At 41.1% G+C, this 20,275-nt stretch overlaps 1 protein-coding gene across 5 annotated transcripts; it reads left to right on the top strand.

Moving 5' to 3' along the window:
* Positions 1 to 5,440: 5,440 nt before the first annotated feature.
* Positions 5,441 to 17,441, top strand: LOC143123114 (interferon-induced protein 44-like). 5 transcript variants are annotated; one of them, XM_076284264.1, is made up of 9 exons: positions 5,441 to 5,782; positions 9,394 to 9,426; positions 9,648 to 9,914; positions 10,195 to 10,228; positions 10,738 to 10,936; positions 15,615 to 15,764; positions 16,169 to 16,346; positions 16,550 to 16,650; positions 16,942 to 17,441. In XM_076284264.1, exons 1-9 carry the CDS (start codon positions 5,749 to 5,751, stop codon positions 17,140 to 17,142), a joined length of 1,197 nt encoding a protein of 398 aa, XP_076140379.1. In that variant the 5' UTR covers positions 5,441 to 5,748; the 3' UTR covers positions 17,143 to 17,441. The 5 variants fall into 5 exon arrangements, with proteins under 5 accessions (XP_076140379.1, XP_076140380.1, XP_076140383.1 ...); XM_076284268.1 differs by having other exon boundaries at positions 5,442 to 5,826; XM_076284266.1 differs by lacking the exon at positions 5,441 to 5,782 and adding an exon at positions 5,884 to 6,236.
* The last annotated feature ends 2,834 nt before the right edge of the window (positions 17,442 to 20,275 follow it).

Here is a 20,275-nt window from a genome sequence, read left to right as displayed (position 1 = left end):
CAGGTACACATATGTAGGCCTAGGCTACACACGCACGCACTCAGAAAGACACTAGAATGACACAGCAATTATGATAGCCCGTAACAATGAAAATGTTTTGGGATGTGTGTATCTTCACTTAATAGTATCTGGGGAGATTGTAGGCTAAAAGTGTGTAAATGCTGAACATACGAAATAATTACAGGACTCATTTTATTCAGTCAGACTTAAAACATGCATAATACTAGTAGCCTATAGAGTTTTGTGCACAACCTCGTCCTTGCTGGTTTGGAGGTGGTCACCCTAGTGTGTGTGTGTGTGTGTGTGTGTGTGTGTGTGTGTGTGTGTGTGTTTCAATAGCCTTTGTTTTCAAATAAGGCTGAGTAGACTCTGTGTCCAACTTACAGTGTTATTTTAGCTTGCCATAAAGTTATAGTTTGCAGGTGTTATAGCTTACAGTTCTTATTATCATGTAATATTAGTGAAACATTGCTTTCCCGAAATGGATGATAAATGTGCGCATATATCCTCTGGTATGTCGTGTGCCTCAGCATATCGTATAAATAATCATGGTGGGCCGCCATGGCCAAAAATGCCCGGGCCATTTTTTGGTCCCAGTCCAGCCCTGGTAGTAGCCTAGTGCTTCAGCCTCTGGCAAGCTCCAAAGGGGGCGGCAATAGGTTGAGAGCAACGTGTTGGAGACCCATGGTGTAACGAGACAAGGTCTTTATGCCGCTGTTGTGTAATTTATTGTCTTTAATCATGTTTAGGCTATGTTTGTTCGGGACAAACAACAACGAAACAAGATCAATACAATTTAATTTATTTGTTTATTTGTCATATGATGGATAAACAACCATAATATGCACGTCTTCTCATAGGATCCTCAAGAAATACGCACTGAATAACGTTTGGCTGTAGCCGCCGGATAGGTACCCGCCCACCAACATGTACGCGCATGAGAGCTCGTGCCCAACAAGGATTTTCGTGCATGGAGCTGGTTCCAAATGCTCCATGCAGCGCCATATTTGAAAATGGCGTATGCTAACATGCCGAAGCTAATCTGCACGCTCTTGACCCCCTGCTTTGCACCTGCCTGTTGCTTTCAGGTGCCGATTTTCAATGTTCCCTCCCTCCCTCCCTAACCACCACCAGTTTGGCCTTGACCAGACGTCCGGGGGTAGGCTCCGCCACCTGCCGTTGCATTCCGGCAGGATCTGCAAGGGTCTGCACATTCAGTGACCTGGACCGAAGACGAGGCCTACGCCAAAGACTGTCTTATTGTTGCTTATGTATTTTGTGTAGGATGGATTAAAACATGTGTTAACTTTCATTATACTTCCCTGAGTCTTTCTGATAGAACCATTATTATGTATTTTGACCAACATGACAATTAAAAACACAGCAGACATTTAAAATCAGTTGCATGGATGTAGCCTACTAAAGCATTGCTATTTGTTCAAGATGGGGAGAAACTGTTTTAATGATGTGTACAAGTGATAAGACGATATGGACTTTTGAACAAGCAGTTTTGAGAATTTAAATTCTTATCTGAGAAATGCACCAAAGCAAATGAGAAAAACTGTAATTGTATATGAATAAATACAATTTTACACACAAACTGAACCAACACTTTTTAAGGTTGAAGATAAGTTATTCTAATGTGCCTTCTGGTTATTTACTTAGTGGGTGTGTGTGAAGTTAGCAGGCATTAAGACATTCAGATAGCAAAATGTCAGTCCAGCGATGTTTAGGCTACTTTCTATCTCGACAAGTAGCCTAGGCCTAAAGTTGTTATTCTCCATGGAAGACAAGTCCAACCATCCTCTTCTTGCTTTGTTTTGTTGACCAATTTTGTTTTCCCAGTTGCAGCATTCCTTAGCCTAGACAGGGCTACCCAGATAGGAATTACCTTTGGACCGGATCCGCATAAAAGCCTCTAGATCCGGGCGTAGCTTACACACGGTTTCTGGCTATGGACCAGATCTGTGCCAGTTAGACTTTTCAGCTTAGCATTCAAATCCAAGCAGTGCTGTTTTTCTAACAGTCAGCAGATTTGGCCCAGATCCACTTACCACATCAGAACCAAAGCTTCCACAAAGACAGATCACTGATGTGGCCCACATCTGTAATACGGACCCAGACCACCTCTAAACTTGGACTTGTTGCTAACGTTCTAGAATATGCATATTTCTCACGCTGGTTTACTGAACAGAGCTGAATGCGCCAAGTGAGTGAGGTCCGTCCGCTTGAGAAACATGATGCTGATTTGGCCCTCATCAGTACCACGGATTACAGCCACAGGCACCAGAAACCGTTGGAAAAGAGCAAATAAAACTTTTGTGGGGGTGCCCATTGCCAATTTCCTTATTAAATCCTGATTTGTTAAATCTTACAATTGAACACTCCCAAGTAGCTTACACAAAAATGGTTAATTCACTAACAAAGTATAGGCTTGTCTTAAAATGGAAGATTCACCACATAACTAAAAAAAATACATTAGCAACTGTCCACTATCCAGGAGCAATGGTATTGCCATCGTGGGAAAAAAACGTCGTGGGGGGGTAAAAAACCGGCACTGGCGCACATAAGAAGATGGATGCCAACATGAGTACGTATATTGCTTTTTAATACTATATTTCGTTGTCAATTGTGTGATTATGGTGAATATAGTGTGAAATATGGGACTATGAAAGTTTCTGCTTTAAGTTTTTGTTTGCCCCATGCCACTATTTGCTGCTAGCAGCTATTATAAACGTGCTAATTACCAATCATTTCGTTCGAAAATTCTTAAAACAACGATGTTTTTTTAATACTTCAAAAGAACATTTGCTAAATGAATCTTACATTTTTCAGTAGCCATAGGTGTGTAGATTTGAACAAAATCTAGTTTGGTTCTTACCGGGACTTTTTACTGCCTGAAATATCCGATTTTGAAATCACAAAATCAGTTTTGTGACCTGCTAAAATACATTTCGTGACTCACCAGTTTGCGGAATGAATTAGCCAGTGGGTCCATTTAGAAGTGACACTTCATTCACAGAGCTGTGTAAAATATATTGCAATTTTTCGCCACGAGGTGGCAGCTTAAGTCCGCTGTAGCATTGCCGGTAAACAGGGCTGCTGACTGCATTCAGAGGCTTTGCAACGGCAGTGATTGGCAATGAGTGCTCATTCAAAGTCTATGCGCGTCTGTGCAAGTGAAACTGACAAACTCGTGTGTAGGCTAAGCAACGATATTTAAAACAATGAATGAAGTGGATTCCTGTTATGTTCATGAAAACAGTATAGCGATTGGATAGCCTAATAAATCGCGACTTGTTGTTGGCCTAGCTCATATCACTCGCCTCGCTGGAGTGCGCGCATATAGGCCTATGCGTACTTGCCCGTCCAAATAGAGGGCTTTCCTTTGTTTCACGGATCTCTGTGATTAACGGGAGGCGCGAATGAAGTGGCCACTTCTAAATGCTACCCACTGGCCAGTTAATTCTGCAAACTGCTGACTCACGAAATATATTTTAGCAGGTCACAAAACTGATTTCGTGATTCTATAATGCATTTCGTGACACATAATTCATTAAGTAGCCTATAGCCTAGGCCTATGCTAGGTTACGAACAATCAATCAATGATGCAACTATTTGATAACTGAGCTATAATTAAAACTAGTTTCCTAATCTATGTGTCGAGCGGGATCAATCAGTCAAAAGATTATCATTTACTTTTCTATCCGGCTATAAAACGATCACTGAATGTAGCAGGGAGTTTCTTGTAAATAGCTCCTTTAATGTGCACTTGTGAATTAAGTATTACCATGGGAACCGTTCTATTAACACTTAGCCTATGTTGTATGTTAGAATATTCCAGCCGAAAATTACTTGCGCCCAAGCTGTTGGATGATCTTTTTTTTTTTTTACCGTTTAGGGCCTACCTGTGGTTTTTATACGATGTGACTATGCTTCACGATAGGGGTGTCATGTTTCATGGTCTAACAATACAATTAGCCTAGTTTAAGCCCACATTCGGTTATTTTTTACCGATCAACATTTCATCACTGATTGAAAATAAAGAAAGGGTGAATAATAAATTATATTTAGCATAGGCCTAATGTAAACCGATATTGCCTGCCCATAGGATGCCCTACAGTACAGTGCACACTAACGTATAATCTTGTTCAATAGGAGCGGTACGCAAGTGTCCAGTGACGGCCCAGGCAACAGACACAGACATCCAGACATCGGGACAGCAGCTGGAGCTACTCTGCGAAAGATCTGCCGAGGCCGCCGAGCTGTTTCTGACCAGTGAGCTGCCATGCCAACTGCCTGGAGTCTGGATTGAGCAGACTAACGTTAACGTTGAATGACTCTGCATTACGGACCAACTACGTCGCTGTTAAAAGTCCACCGAGTTGCTGATCTACAAGATCGCCCATGACTTCGGACTGTTATGCTTCCAGTGATCTCCAGACTAACAAGGCCTAACGTTCACGTTATCTCCAGACTACCAGTGAGATGAAGAACTTTGTTGGCGTTGCATGCATCGGTTGTGGAGACACAGCTGTGCGCAGTTTCACGCGAGTCATCATTGCCCTTGGACATTTTCAGCCGGTTGGAAATTGGACTAATTTTTATTTATTTATTAATTTGTTTGTTGTCTGTCTTGTATGTTTTGGTGTCACGGGTACGCTGGCGACTACGCCGCTCCGTCCGGCATCTTTTGCGTTTGTTCTTTCTTAAATGTAGTTCTGTCTTGGTGTCACGGGTACGCTGGCGACTACGCCGCTCCGTCCGCTAATGTCTTTGTTAGTCTATGTGTCATGACAATGTCTTATATGTGGAGCGCTTTGGGTTGCACTCTGTGCACGTTAAATGCGCTATACAAATAAAACTGACTTGACTTGACTTGACATCCACCAGTGCGCCATACGCTGGTTCGCCCTGGCGCATGACCGGGAGGGGGGCCGTAGCAAGCGCCAGCGCCAGCGTGAAGAACAAGAAGAAAGCCAGCTAAATTTTGGATTTTATGTTTTTTGTTCATGTTTTGAATGGAGGGGGGCGTAGCAAGAGCCAGCGCGATGAAAGAAGCCAGCTAAATGTTGGATCAATTGTTCTATGTTCATGTGATGTTTTAAATAAAGATTTTTTTTTTAATGTAAACATTTTCTTCGATTCTGATGGGGTATTGGGCTATGCAGCAAGCCTACAGCAAGCGACATGTGCTATGATTGTTATAGGGCAATTCCAAACCTTGGCATTTGTATGATAACATTAATTTTTTGTGCATTTTTTTCTCATTTACATTCTTCAGCCAAAAATAGCAAATGCTCAAATTTCATGCAATCATTCACATCATAGGCCTACCATCACATTTTATTGGCGTTATAGATGTTACAAAAAAATAATTTTCCATTGCCCTATATTCTGAAATGTATACTTTGTGGATGGCCTATGATTATTGCTTCTGGCTGTAGGGTAATTAAATATAAGGTAGCCTAAATGATAGACTAAACATAGGCTAACTATAAATGCCGAAAATAAGGCATATAGCTGGCATCGATCTGGTACGCGGATCTAAGCCGCTCCTGTACGGGACTGGGCCGTGTCCGTTTAACAGATCAGACGCGGATGGAATGTTAGGTGTGGGCCAGCTCCACCCCAGTGTGGTTTTACTGTTTTGGTACGAGAGTGGGCCAGCGCTGACCCATGTCCGATGCAGAGCCATGAAACGAATCCTGACCACTTTTGGCCCGTTGTGCGTTTGGACGCTGGACCATGTCCGTGAGATGGATCTGGGCCGAGTCGCATGGTAGGTGTGGGCCAGATCCACCCCAGTGTGGTTTTGCTATCTGGGTAAGCATTCCTTGCTTGACCAATAAAAACCGTAGGCCTAGCCTAAATTTAAAAAGTGCAGAACGGTATATCGTGAGACAGTCAGATTTACTAATGTCATGAAAAATTACTTAAATAGGTCCAATTTCCGATTTGCTATTATCAACGAACGACAACTTCATGTGGAAGTTTTCTGTGCGCAGCCATCATGACACACAGATTGATAATTAACAATGCTCAAGCGTTTATAGTAGCCTAGCCTACTACCTGCATTCCAATATCCACTTTCGTTTTCACGGAATTGCGGTCAGTCACGGTAGTAGCCTATATAGTAGTAACTATAATGTAGATATTCACATTAAGAACGTAAGGTAAGGTAGCCTAGTTCTTGGCTTATATCCTTCAACTGTGAGGTCTCGCTTAATTTGCTGGTAAGTGGATCGAAAGTGTTTTCTTGAGAATGGCTTGCTAGTCTGTGAAAACATTTGTCAGGAAATTGTGGATAGTCCAGCCGTCAATATAGCCACAGGAAGGATTAAATAGGCTACATCCAAGGAATCAGCTCAAGACAGTAGGCCTACCTGTACAGTACCTGTTTAATGTGCAAGTAAAGTGCATAGGGTGAAGTCAGATAATTTGAGACACTGTTTTGGTAGATCACATTTTCATATAGCCTAGGGATTGTCAAAGTTTTCCTGGAGGGCATCTGTGCCCGCCCTGGACGAGCTTGGCTGCTCCAACCAACCCCAATCCCATACATTGATTTTGAACACTTATTAAATGTAGGCCTATATTATACGTTTGTCAACCTAGCAACTAGCAAATAAAACTTGTAAAATCTGTATTATTCCGTAGCTAATTAATCAGGAACATTAGGTAAGCCTATCACCTAAATGGAGAGGAGGTTACGTGGCGCAGTCTACTTCACTTCTGCACTAACCCCTGTCATCCGATGACAAATATGCTTATCGGCTCGCAGGCTATGGGCTGTATTTTGGGTCACCAGCGCATGGCGTAAAGTTCGTTATTCACCAGCGCGAAGTTGAATTCGTTATTTTGCACCTTTATTTTTTAAGCATTGCGCCCAGGGGTGTGGCAATTAACAACCTAGGGAGGGACCTGGCGCATTGTCTAAAAATCGCTATCATACACCACCTAAACCTGGTCAGAAGTCAATGGCGAGTTGTTCATATGCTATTTTAAGAGCGCATGTCAACAGTCATATTGGCAGGTGCACGCACCATCCTTCTATCATTCATGAATGCACACCAGCGCACGTCCATGCAAAGCATTACAAATTGCACGATTACAATGGTAAACATAATTAGAATAAAGATATTACGAAATACTGTACATCTCATGATGAGTAGTTATTCACCATCATTTGCAAATTGGTAATGACGGTTAAAAGTGATTAGGGGAGAGGCGAGAGACACGTATGGAGCACAGCTGAAGACGCACTGTCACGAGATATAAGCAACTCCTCTGCAGGATAAATGTTGTTTTATTCAGTCATTTGAGCAACATTAGGGTAAGTGTTGCTTTTTCCAGCCTATGTTTTCGATGGTAACCCATTGTCAGTCAATAGTGAAAGTAACTGCATATAACTGTCTTGTCGTTGACTGACTCCTTGGTGAAGTTAGTTTCACTTTGCCAATGAGTTCAAATAATAGACGAGTGCAAATGCGTGAAGGCTATGCTAGGCTTTAGTAAAGCATGGTTTAAGAATGACTATTCCATACGGTCTCGCAAGCAGCCTCCTTCAAATGCGCCGTTGAATGCCAAAATACCGATGACATATTTGACATATCGCGCGTTGCGCCGTTAAAGGGAATGACAGATGTCATTCTCATTGGTTTAAAATGATGTTATGCCCCAAACACACCCATATGACTGATTAAAAGACCTAGGAACACCTTATTACGCCATGCGCTCCACTTTTGAGAACGAAACCCCTCCCAATGTGAACTGAACATCCTACTAAATTTGAATAGACTTTTGACGAGTGACGATGCACTTTAGAATGTCATGATAGGGCCCTATATCTCATATCGTAGTTAGTACCTAGAAGTAGGCCTGGGTTTGTTTGATAGCGTTAACCTTTACTGTTTTTTTCTTCTGACCTAGTCGGAGAACAGGGAGCTTGTTACCACTCCAGGGCCGAAGTTATCCGTAACTTCGGGGCTAACTCTAACTCTAACACTCTATCTGAAAGTGGTTAGCAAATGAACGAGGATTTTGGTTTTATCTGCGGATTTATTTTTGCATTATTTTGAATATGACTAGCTCCAGTCTTAACAGCACGTCTACTTTTTCCACACGTATCTCAGTTCTAACACACATATCCCCCTCTCGCTTTCTCTCTCTCCATCCCTGCGCACGGGGCTCTCTTAAAGGAGCTGCACCATTTTACAACAATTGCATCTACATTTTCATATTATAATGTTTTGTCAAGTGTAAGCTTAAACTACCGTGATCAATTTAAGTTCCCGTGCCCCCCCTGGAAAGGTGTATTGCCCGTCCGTGAATTTGTGTCTGCCGCCGGGTCTGCACCGGGCACATGAAATTTGGTGGATATGAAGTTTTACGGCCTACCAGAGACTGTTTTTAAGTCACATCGTTGCAAATTTCACATGATGCATCATTCCACAAAATGGTTTGTCTTCTCTATCATATAGTTATCAATAGGCTTAACAAGAAACATATAGGCCTAGCCTTAACTCAAAATTGCTGTTATCATTTCGATCTGTGGAAAAAAAATAATATTATTAATAATAATAATAATAATAAATAATAATGAATATAATATCCAATGTTCATTATTGAATGCTTAGCTGGAATGATGCTTTTCCATATCATCCTATTTTTAAAGCATGCCTATATCTACAGTACAGGTTATGGGTTTTCTACAGGAATAGCATGTTTGAACTGGCACTGCAAGTATAAACTGCTCACAATGTAGTTTATGGCAATGTGGTTATCACAGAACACAGACCTATTTTATTCTTATTATTTCTATTTTATACAATCTTTTAATTCTTAAACAAATTACTGTATAGGAAGAGCCTCTCATTAGGAATCTAGATAGGCCTATTCAAATACATACACCTTGATTACAACCTTGTTATGGGAGAACATTTTTACATGTTAACATTTTTATTAAAAATGACTATCGGCCGATATATATCGGTTATCAGTTTTTCAATAGCCCAATATAACTCAAATAGCCTATCGAAATCGGTAGGTTATCAGCCTGCAAAATACCATATTGGTCAGGCTCTATAGGAGATGGGGACAAATTGACATACACACACCAAATGCACACACACACATTCACACAATTAGACACACACACACACACAGAGGCACGCATATACAAGCAATACGCAAAAGTTGCAAGAGTAGGGGGTGGAGTAGGAAATGGAGACAAATTGTCAAGCGGGAGAGGATGAGCAGGACTGAGCGGCGGTCATATTTTGTACCGCTATGCGGTACCTCTAGTTTATCCCATTTTACCTGATGTCTCAATTTAACTGACTTTACCCTAAAACATAAAAGTAACCAGTGACATTTTGTATATTGTTTCAGTGTCTATCATGGGATCATTTCTTCCAAAACCAGGTATACCAAAGTAGAAGAGGACCCTGCCTATATTTTAGAAGCCTGCTACATCAATTGTAGACACATTTTAATACAACAACTATTGTTCCTCAGCTATTTTTTATAAAGGCTGGGTGCAAACTTGCATTTGCAAGCTTTATTTGTGTGAAATTGTTTGAGAAATGACTTCAAAATTTCATTCATGCATGAATGAGCCTATTTGCCATCTAACTTTCCAACAGAATTTCAATCTCACATATGTGACAATAAGGTGAAAAGAGGAGAGGACATTGTTTTTCGCTGTGAGGCAAACACAGACCAATTGCAGACCACCTGGGAGAAGGATGGACAAATGCTATATGATGGTGACCGTGTCAGCATTAGCCAGAGGGGGAAAGTCTTGAGTCTCATGATAAGCAAAGCCAAGGAAGAAGATGAAGGGAAATACACAATAACCCTGAGGAATGATACAGGCACCGCCTCAGAGTCCGCTTCAGTCTCTCTACTCCGTATGTAATCACATTTGACATATACATCTCAGTTAATAGTGCCCTCCACATGTTTGGTATGTCAAATGAATGTTAAATGAATACTATTAATACCTGAAGGCAAGCAAATTTATTCTGAGAAGAAAATTTAAAAATAAACAATTATAGAAAAAAACACATAATATGCATGTTGCGATAAATGCAGAGGGTGCTGTATATTACTAAGCCTACTTTGACTCGATAGCTGTTATTACTACTGTATATGATGAAAACGTTCTTCTTTGTGGCCTTTGTTTCTCAGAATTTGACCGAGATTGGAGGACTATTGAGTGGGGGTAAGTTCTTCAACCTCTTACCCACATCCATCTTCATGAAATAAATCATAAAGATGAACTGACTTGTGCACACCTGTGTTCACCTTTAAAGCAGCACTAAAGAAGATTTGCTCTCAGGGTCCCTTAGTTGAGAAGCGCAACAATAAACAAACTAACATAAACTCTGAAGCAATATAGAGGGAATGCACCGACAGCAGTCTGTAGAAAAGAGATCTCTGAATAGCATAGCAGCTTTTCCATTTGTTTTGGGGGGGGGGGGTACAGAAAGGTGCTAGGTCGGTAGTCACAAGAACAACAGAGAAGAGATTTGTGTGTTTGGATAAATTGCAATGTCTCCATGTCTCTCTGTGCTTATTATTATACTCTAAAGCTGGCTCTGGCTGAGTCATTACTGGCATTGATGTGACATCTTTATCAAGTATATGACAATAAACGTGAACTTGAAACTTGGAACTATGATGACAAAATAAAGATATATGTGTGAACATGTCTTTTGCCACATTTGATAGAAAGAGTGTCTCAGTAAAGAGAAGCCTGCAAGAGTATAAACTCAGTGGCCAAGGACCCAAACATCTGCGTTTCCTGCTGCATGGGCCTGTGGGGGCAGGGAAGTCCAGCATCATCAACTCCATCAACAGCATCTTCCAGGACCAAGTCAAAATGGGGGCACTGGCAGCCACTTCAAGTGAATTCAGCTTTACTAAAGTTGTGAGTGCAAGTAATCTTTGGGTAGTACTGCACCACTAAGAGGGGCAGAGATTTTAATATGATTATTTTAGTTTGATTTTCATGCATTAAACTTGATGTGATGAGGATGGGTACACTGCAATATAGAGGATACAAACAATGTGAAAATATATATGTTAATAATATATATATATATATAATAATTAAAAGAAATAAGTGATAAATAAAGATCCCTGTATATATGTCCCATCTGCCCGTATACTGTAAGAAATATCCATAGAAAGGGGAGAATGTAGGTCAAAACAACATTTTGCATTTTGAAAAAATAAATGTATTGTCAGGGTTTCAGGAAGGAGGACCCAAACCAGTGAAGCAAGACTTGAATCAATCCAGATTTTACTCAGACACTTATACATAATCACTTACTCTAGGAGAAACAGAAGTCACGATCCGACAAAGACACAAAGCCAACAGAGAACCCAAATACACAGAACAATTAAGTAGATAACCAATGACAGAGCAGATAACCAGTGAAGACAGGTGAGCAAACAATTAACAAAAGGGATCTGGGGTGTACTATGAATCTCGATTAGTGGGTTAGCGAGGTATGTTGCGCTCAAAGCCAGGCTATGCTGTGACACGAAAGTGGATCTGTTTTAGTGTCGCTATATCACCATGGTATCTTATGCTGTCAACAAAACCTGGTCGGGAGGAGGTTATGTGCTAAGTTATAGCTCAAATCGTGTAATCTACTGCACACTGACCAATCAATTGTCTTAAAAACGAAGTTATCTCACGTGTAGGATTCTGTCATATATCTTACAGGTGGAGCTCCGCCTCTACTAACATTTTGGATCTCGAATGCGCTTTAATAGTGCTGTGCGTGCAAATATCCCACTATGGACGTGCATACCATACAACAACTGATGACAATTGATTTATTTGATGTTATAGGTTAGACACAAAAAATGACCGCAGTGTAGATTAAGCTATCGCTCATGAATGCGGAAGTAATTGTTTTTAAATAGAGGCGTTCTTGTGCGTCTCCATGTTACATGATTGGCCAAAGTCATCCCAACACCGAGAACGTGCACAGATCTGAGCTGAAAGCCTAGTTTGACAAATATATCACATAACTGCAATCGTAGTATCACTTAACGTATACCCCTGAGTCAAGGCTTTGTCAAGCCTCGATATGACTACATAGCCTAGATATGTCTAACGTGCTTTGTAGTATACCCCACAGGTGAGAACAGAAAATGGAGGGAACAAGCAGAGACAGGAAGCAAAGACCAAATAAGGAGAGGGGTGGAGACAACACATGACAGATAACAGAGCACAAGGTCATACAAAACACAACAGAAATCAGGAGCAATACACAAAATGGCCAGCAGGTTGGCCAGTGGGCACAAGTCCTGGCTGAAATCATGACATGTATACTCACTTAAGTTTCAGCATTTACAGATTCAAATCAAGTTATCATTAATTCAGCACAGATAAAGCTCACTACGCTACTGTTTATGTTTATCTTTCAATTTATTAGCAGATGCTTTTGTCCAAAACAACGTATATTTTAACCAAGGACCAAACAAAACACAGCAGAGAAGTAGCTCAACCCTCTGTTCAGTATTTCCAGAGAAATTCCACACAGGGTTCGTTTTTGTTTGTGGGACAGGCTGCACCCACTTGGTTTGTTTCCTGTTTTTGGAGCCAGGACTACCTACAGTTAGTGGATCGTGACGAAATGTTTGCTGAATGTGCACTGTAAAAAAACGCAGTCTCTGTGGACTCTGTGGAAAATGGCAACAAAAACAACTTGGTCCAGCCTGGGGCCTTTACTACGAAGGGATCTTAACCTACCCAGATGTAACCCAGGGTTACTTTGTAAAACCGGGGTTGACAAAACCTGGTTATCATAAGTGGTGTTAATCTGTACTACGACGCTGATTAAGAAGTTGATTTGTTGAACCGGGGTTAACCTAATTAGAGTTCACTAGTTCGCCCGTCGGCATGATTGCTATACTGAGTGAATAAGCTAAGCGCGTGTTTGGTAGCTGGCCGTGGTCATGGATGCCTGAAGCGGAGATCGCGATAGAGCGATCGCCGCTTGCACCCCCCAGTGTAAGGAGGATGCGTAACTGGGCTATCAGTGAAATGGAGGAGTAAGGGGAGGAGGAGGGATAATTTTGCGAGCGCCGCGGCGTGTGACGTATGGATAAGGAGGCCGGCTTAAATACCCTGGCGGTGGATGACAGGTGAGTTAATTGCTGTCAATCATCCCTAATGGCTCCTCCCGAACTTTGTTTAGAAAACATCATTTTGTGCGCGTTCACATAAAAGGGGCGGATTGCAGCACAAGTCAGCACGTTCAATGATGACGCGATCTCCTTATTTTACGGACGAGGAATGCACAATTATTGTGACAAGTTACGAGGAATTAAAACTCACTCTACGACAAAAATCAAATACGTCGGCAGCAAACAAAGCAAGGCAAGGCTGTTGGCAACGTATTGCAGATCGGGTAGCCTAAATGCCTAAAAGTAAAGTTTTATTTCCACATGTTCTTCAAATATGTGTTACGGAGGATTAATAGCTTGCGGAATGTCTGAAATGAGTTGAAATAATTAAATTGCCTATTTTGAGTTCATAAAAAGGCCTACAGATGCAACACAATTCAGAAGTGGGCATATAGATTACAGTAATAAGGATAATTTAATGTTTAAGTAGCCCCCATTGACTGATTTAGTGTATGCCTAATCCTGTGAACATTTCAGATGCAACACCATTGCCAAATGCACATGGCAGCAGGTGAAAATGAAACACAAAAACATTATTCAGAATATAGGTTTATATAGTTATAGCTTGCATTAATATTTCTTAATTATGAAAACATGTAGGCTAGGCCTACAGCTAACAAGAAAAAGGTGTCTTTGAACACTACTGTAAGGCACCAGAGTGTTTTACAGTAGCAGAGGAGTTGGCCGATTATGGAGGGGGTTGAGGGAGGCATTCGGTTGGATTCTGGTGGAAATGTGTAGCCTTTATGTGCAGGTAATTCAACAAGTTTGTTAAAATGGTGATTTTAATTTATTAGGCCTACTGTAGGCTATGTCTGATTTAGGCTATTCTTGCTCAGATGTTCAGCATATGTAGGCCTATGTCCGATTTATTTTCGGACATACAGTATTCTTGCTCAGATGTTCAGCATCACCGATGGAATACATGAATTGTCCACGTAAGGGCATTGCTATGACGGGTGACTCATCTAACAAAGATAACGAATTCCCTCAGCTGACAATCTATATCTTCATAGAGAATATTGTCCGGGTATCTGGCGGTCTCTAAAACCCCTCGCCCTGCGAATAGAGCCCCTCACGATTTGCGCTCCAATGTCGTATGGATCATCCAGGTATACGCCGACATTCTCGGGAGAAATTGTTAGTAAAGGGGTGGTACTTATAAAGGGTGTGGTTAACGGAAACCTCAGGTTAACCAAGAACATAACCTGCTCAGAGCAGGTTTGAGATGCAGCGTAAATTGCCATGGCAACATACCTCGGTTAAAACCTATCCACCTTTCGTAGTACGGGTTAATCGGGAAGTTACGCCACATGTGATCAAGTTACTCTCGAAGTTACCCAGATAAGCCAGTAACCCCGCTTCGTAGTACAGGCCCCTGGACCATAAAGTGCCGATGAGATGCACGTTTAGGAGAGTTTCAATTGTACGGGAGGGAGGACACGACAATTCAAGATAAAAGGGGCAGCCGTGGCCTACTGGTTAGCACTTAGGACTTGTAACCGGAGGGTTGCCGGTTTGAACCCCGACTAGTAGGCTGCGGCTGAAGTGTCCTTGAGCAATGCACCTAACCCCTCACTGCTCCCCGAGCGCCGCTGTTGTTGCAGGCAGCTCATTGCGCCGGAATTAGTGTGTGTTCACTGTGTGCAGTGTGTTTCACGGATTGGGATAAATGCAGAGACCAAATTTCCCTCACGGGATCAAAAGAGTATATTTATACTAAAAGGAGAGCATTGTTCTGAAACTGAATGTAGCAAAATAATCATTATATTTAGATTATGTTGTTTTCATAATCGTTGGAAGTCATAATCACGATTAATCGATTAATTTGATTATTTCAGAAATTTCAGTAAGGATTAATATGCAATCTCTTTATGTGGACTGGGGCTGTGGTATTCTTGGAAATGCAATACATCGTATTGTACATCGTCCTTTTTTAACAGTGTATCCTGTGAATCTACGGAAATGTCCATGTTTGACGGAATTTGTCCATGGCAATGAAGAATTTTGTTCTGGTAATTTTCTACCTGTAGAAGAAATGTGTAACGCACACCAATGATTATTGGCAAGGTGCTGGCCACTGCTGAATCTTTCGGAGAGAAAAAAGTGCTGCACCCTCTGGCTCCATATTCAAGCTCATTTATTTGGACAGTCCATAAAAGAACAGAGTCATGTGTTACTAAACCAATTCCCTAGTTCATAATACAACAGCTTATGCAACTGCTGGATGGGAGTATTGTAAGACATAGTGTAATTGTAGGACATGGTGTAATTTTGCATTACGACAGTGATGTGAGCATCTCTGTCATTGGCATGCATGCCATCGACCGCAAAATAACAAAGTCACTTTCAAATAATGTGCTAGAGTTTAGGAAATCTGGTGTTCTTGTTTTATATTTCAGTACAAAACCTGGCAAATCAAAGACATGCAGACAGGGCTTCTGCCATTTGTCTTCAGTGACATAATGGGTCTTGAGATGGGAGACTATCAAGGGATACACACCGATGACATCATCAGTATATTGAAGGGACTCATTAAAGAGAATTACAAGGTAGGACTAAAGTACACGTTTAATAAAAAAGGTGTGTAGGGCACATGTACAGTACAGTACACAGTGGGTGAATGGTTGATTTGCTAATGATTCCAGTTTGACATCTGCGACATCTTCTATTTGATGGTGCTACACTAAAATTATCAGTACCATTATCACCGTTTCCAGTAAAGATAATATACTTATTTTGCTTAAAATAAACGTAGGTTTTCTGCAAATTCTGCATCAAAGGAATACCAGTGTATTGGTCAGTTTGACATGATGACAAGTAAAATGTATAAGACATTTTACAGTATATTGCAATTTATTCCAATAACTCTCAACAATTAAGTTTACCACCTGCGTGCACACACACTCACAAGGATCCTGACCTCATATGTGAGTATGTATTCTGGTTTGTTTAGTTTAATTTATTCCCACTGTCCAAAGAAGACACAAAAGGCTACAACAATAGCCCTACTCTGGATGATAAGGTTCACTGTCTGGTCAATGTCCTCTCAGCAAAAAGCATCAATCTGATGGAAGAAAACAATAATGTTTTTAAGAAAATGCGAGAGGTCAGAGAGCATGCCAGTGACATAGGTAAGAATTTGCTATTCTAGTAAATGGGGAATTTTGGGAAATGCAACTAATTATGTTTTATTAATAGAAATGCAGTCTGGTTGATAGAATTCTATGTTGAGAACTACATATAGGGCTGATTAGACCACATCATGTACTTTTGGTGTCTGTTTCTGGGTGAGGTGTGATTGCATGAGTGTCTTTATATGTGTTTGATTCTGCAGGCATCCCACAAGTGGTCTTCATGACACATGTGGACTTGGCATGTCCGCTTGTGAAGGACAACTTGAAGAACATCTACTCAAGCAAGATCATCAAGAAGAGAGTAAGTTCTTTTGGTGCACTATGTGTGTGTGTAACCGAGGTTGTATTCGTCCGCCACTCACAGCCCTCGAACCCGCCACCTCAACACACACCGGCATGGGAGTTGAACGCTCTAACCACTGAGCTAAAAGCCCAGGCTTCCAACTCAGCGGTTAGAAGCGTTCTTAAGGTTAGGGGTGTGAGCTAGTATGCTAGCTCAGTTCGCCTCCGTTACATGTGTGTGTGTCTGTGTGTCTGTGTGTGCGTCTATGTCTGACGTTGCTGAACATAACAGATATGTTTGTTTATGCAGATGCAAGAGTGCAGTAACAAGTTGGGTGTTCCCATGAACTGCATCTTCCCAGTGAAGAACTACCATGAGGAGATACATCTAAATGATAATGTGAATTGTTTGATTCTGAATGCTCTTAAGCAAGCAATTGGTTTTGCAGATGACTATGTGAGCAACTGTAATAGTAAAAGTGATTTTGTGGTTAATAATTTTTCAGAATAATTAAAGTTTCTCCATTTTAAAATGCTTGTGCTTGTTCTCCATTTTAAAAAAGAGGGATCTGAAGACATATCTGTTCAGCTTACACTTAATTAATTAAGTGATTCTTATGAGTTATCGTTTATGGTATTTGTTATTTTCATTATTGATCATTGATATTGTATTGACATTATTGTTATTATTAGTGCTTTTTCCCTTAATAGTCTTTTTAAAACTGTTTACTATTAATTTTAACTATTGTCGTTTTGGACAAAAGTGTCTGCTAAATTCCATAAACATAAAGCCAAACGTGTTGTATATTATACGGTCTGTGGGCAGTTGGTTTCATTCAGTTGTGTCCTGATTTTCTTTTTTAATGCACATAACAATTCAGAGGGGATTATACCTCTGCAATTAAGACCACGTTTGACGATGGTGGGACAAGCAAATGTCGGTTGGTCGCCGACTTTTCCTGAAACCAAGTAATTAACCCTTTAGCTGCCAGGGTTTAAAAAGAATAAATTGGATTTGTACATAAAAATTTCAAAAGGCCATGGCTTGCAAGTGGTCAGAGATAAAGTCCTACTGTAAATGTGAAAAACATTTAGTGTGAACAGAAGCTTATGAAGGGGGTAAATTTACTCATCTAATTGGCATATTATGACGTCACTGGATGGTAACCACCGTGAATTATGCACATTTCAGTAAATACTAGATGTTGAACATATTTGAGCAGTTTTACTTTCTTTTTTTGTCATTTCACCGACATAACAAATGAACAGGAATAGTCACATGTAAACCAACAATAGTAAACTATTACTATAATCACAAACCCTATGCTACTATACAATAAAGTAGCCTGGTCAAATTAGTTCCATGTCGCGGGTGACTTTGTAGTTCTTCAGAGCCCTGTTTTTACAACCCTTGCTGTCTATACCACGTCCATTACGGACACTATCATCACTATTGCCACTGGCACCTCCAGCTATGTTGGGCAGACGGTCGAAATAAGCATGGTATGCTTAGTGGACACTGTCGCAAAGACGTACCTCCATTCACAGACGCACCGTGACTATCAGTCAATAGACGATCGATCATATTCTCCAAAAGGCAGATATTCTCCTTCAGAATCAGAATAGGTGAATAACAGATCCAAGACTTCATCACGTGAATTTTTTTTTCAACATTTGGTGTATTTCTGCTTCAATTTGTGCAAAACTATGGCCCGCATCGCTTGCGCGTTATGGAGGAAATGCACGTCTTCTTCGTGTGTTTCTCGCGTGTTTTTCGCATGCTTCCTGAAAACTTTGAAAAAAAAGGTTGAGCTTGAATCGAAGCTCTGGGTGTCTGTCAACTAGTGGTCAAGAGTACAAATGAGATTTTACACTGTACTCGCGTCTATCGTCTGTTTTATTCAGTAATGACGCTTGTCGCAATATTGCGACATGGGCGGTTAGAGGGTTAAGGGCTTCAACTCCTGCGCTGTATAGGCGGACACAGGTTGCTCGCCGGTGAGGCACCCGATTTGGTTCCCTATGGAGTTCATGTTTCCCTAGGTCTTTACACAGAAGCTCTATTCGGTTACCGTAGTTGAAAACACATTCAGCATATAGTATTCAGTACTGTGAATACACACGGTAACCTAGCAACAATGCAATAAGGTTCATTCGACTTGATGCAGATCTGCACAGATCTGACTTGATGTGATGCATGCTGGGTTGAACGCAATGCAAACCGGGATAGATGCAATGCATACTGGGATGGACGCAATGCATAATGGTTAGAAATTCCTGTTCTGGCAGCCGGAGAGGAAGTTATGCTGCTATCTATTTGGCTCGCACTGCCCGAGTTGTACACGCGAACGTGATGTAATTGCCTGGCTTGTAGCACTTTAGCGTTCCAGATTGTCTGTTTTACTGTCTATGAGCGGGAGTCTGCGCCTGCATTCAATTCATGCAGTTGTCTTTCCACGGATTTCACGAGCTGAAACCCGCCCTCATGATGTCAGTTCAAAGACGTGATAGGGCGATTTGGAAGGAAGCTCCTCATGACGATTATGACAGGTTTCTCATTCTGCTTCCTTAGTCAGCCAAAAGGCCTGTTCGAGATGAACTGCGGCTGACTTTGGCTGACTTTCTATGTCAATGTGAACTTCAAAGTCTAGCCGGGAGGAGCTACAACAGACGGTAGCTTGTCCTGGACAGACTGCAGTATGTCTGACGTGAATCACGGGAGACATTGCGGGAGATATCGCTGAATTTTGTGTGTAATAAATACAGTATAACTTTCATTCTTAGTCATTAAAATGAGCATGACTGGCAAAATAAATTGCTATAATGTAGTTTAAATAAACCACTGTTGTCATACAGTTAACAGGCCTGCATTGCAGCACATAAATTCAATATCAAGTGTTTTCCTATTTAACCAACAACATATGACAGAATATCCAAACGTTTTCAGAAACATGTTGCAGAAATCACATATAGGAAGGTATCCCTTTGATTTATGTTCATTTTCGCATATTCCAACATAAGGAAGCAGAATGAGAAACCTGTCAAAATCGTCTTCCTCCCAAACGGCCCTATGAAGTCTTTGAACTGACGTCATGAGGGCAGGTTTCAGCTCGTGCAGTCCGTGGAAAGACAACTGCAAGAACTGGCTGCAGGCAAAGACTCCCGCAATATTTTAAGGTCATTAAGGTGACATGGTGACATGGTGGTAAGTTCCTCTCCGTCTGCCAGAAGTCAGACAGTATTTGCGCATCGCGTCCATCCCAGTATGCATTGCATTCAACTCAGCATGCATCACATCAAGTCAGATCTGCGCAGATCTGCATCAAGTCGAACGAGCCTACAGTAAAGTCAACCGCAGTTCATCTCGAATGGGCCTATTACTTCTAGCTCACAGTGGTAGATTGGTTGCTATATGTCTGCGGCTCTGCAGCCGAATACTATTGAACCAGGTAGCCTATTTTTACTTTACCATAAATAAATATTTCATAAAGTATTATTAAATATTCAATGCCAATTGTACTAATTATTCATTTGTTAAAAGGTCATGGGTAGGCCTTCTCAAAAGGGCACTTTAAGGACATTAAGGGGCAAAGGGGCAGGTATTTTAGCCTGCATGCACATGCCTGGTGCTTGGTTTACAATAG

This window comes from Alosa pseudoharengus, unplaced genomic scaffold (assembly GCF_046254945.1).
Source record: "Alosa pseudoharengus isolate Yale_2024_CS ecotype anadromous, Long Island Sound unplaced genomic scaffold, YU_APseudo_1.1 YU_APseudo_1.1_scf_14, whole genome shotgun sequence".
In the NCBI taxonomy this organism is placed as follows: Eukaryota; Metazoa; Chordata; class Actinopteri; order Clupeiformes; family Clupeidae; genus Alosa; species Alosa pseudoharengus.
Note: the sequence above shows the minus strand (reverse complement) of the source record. Positions and strands in the feature narration are given on the sequence as shown.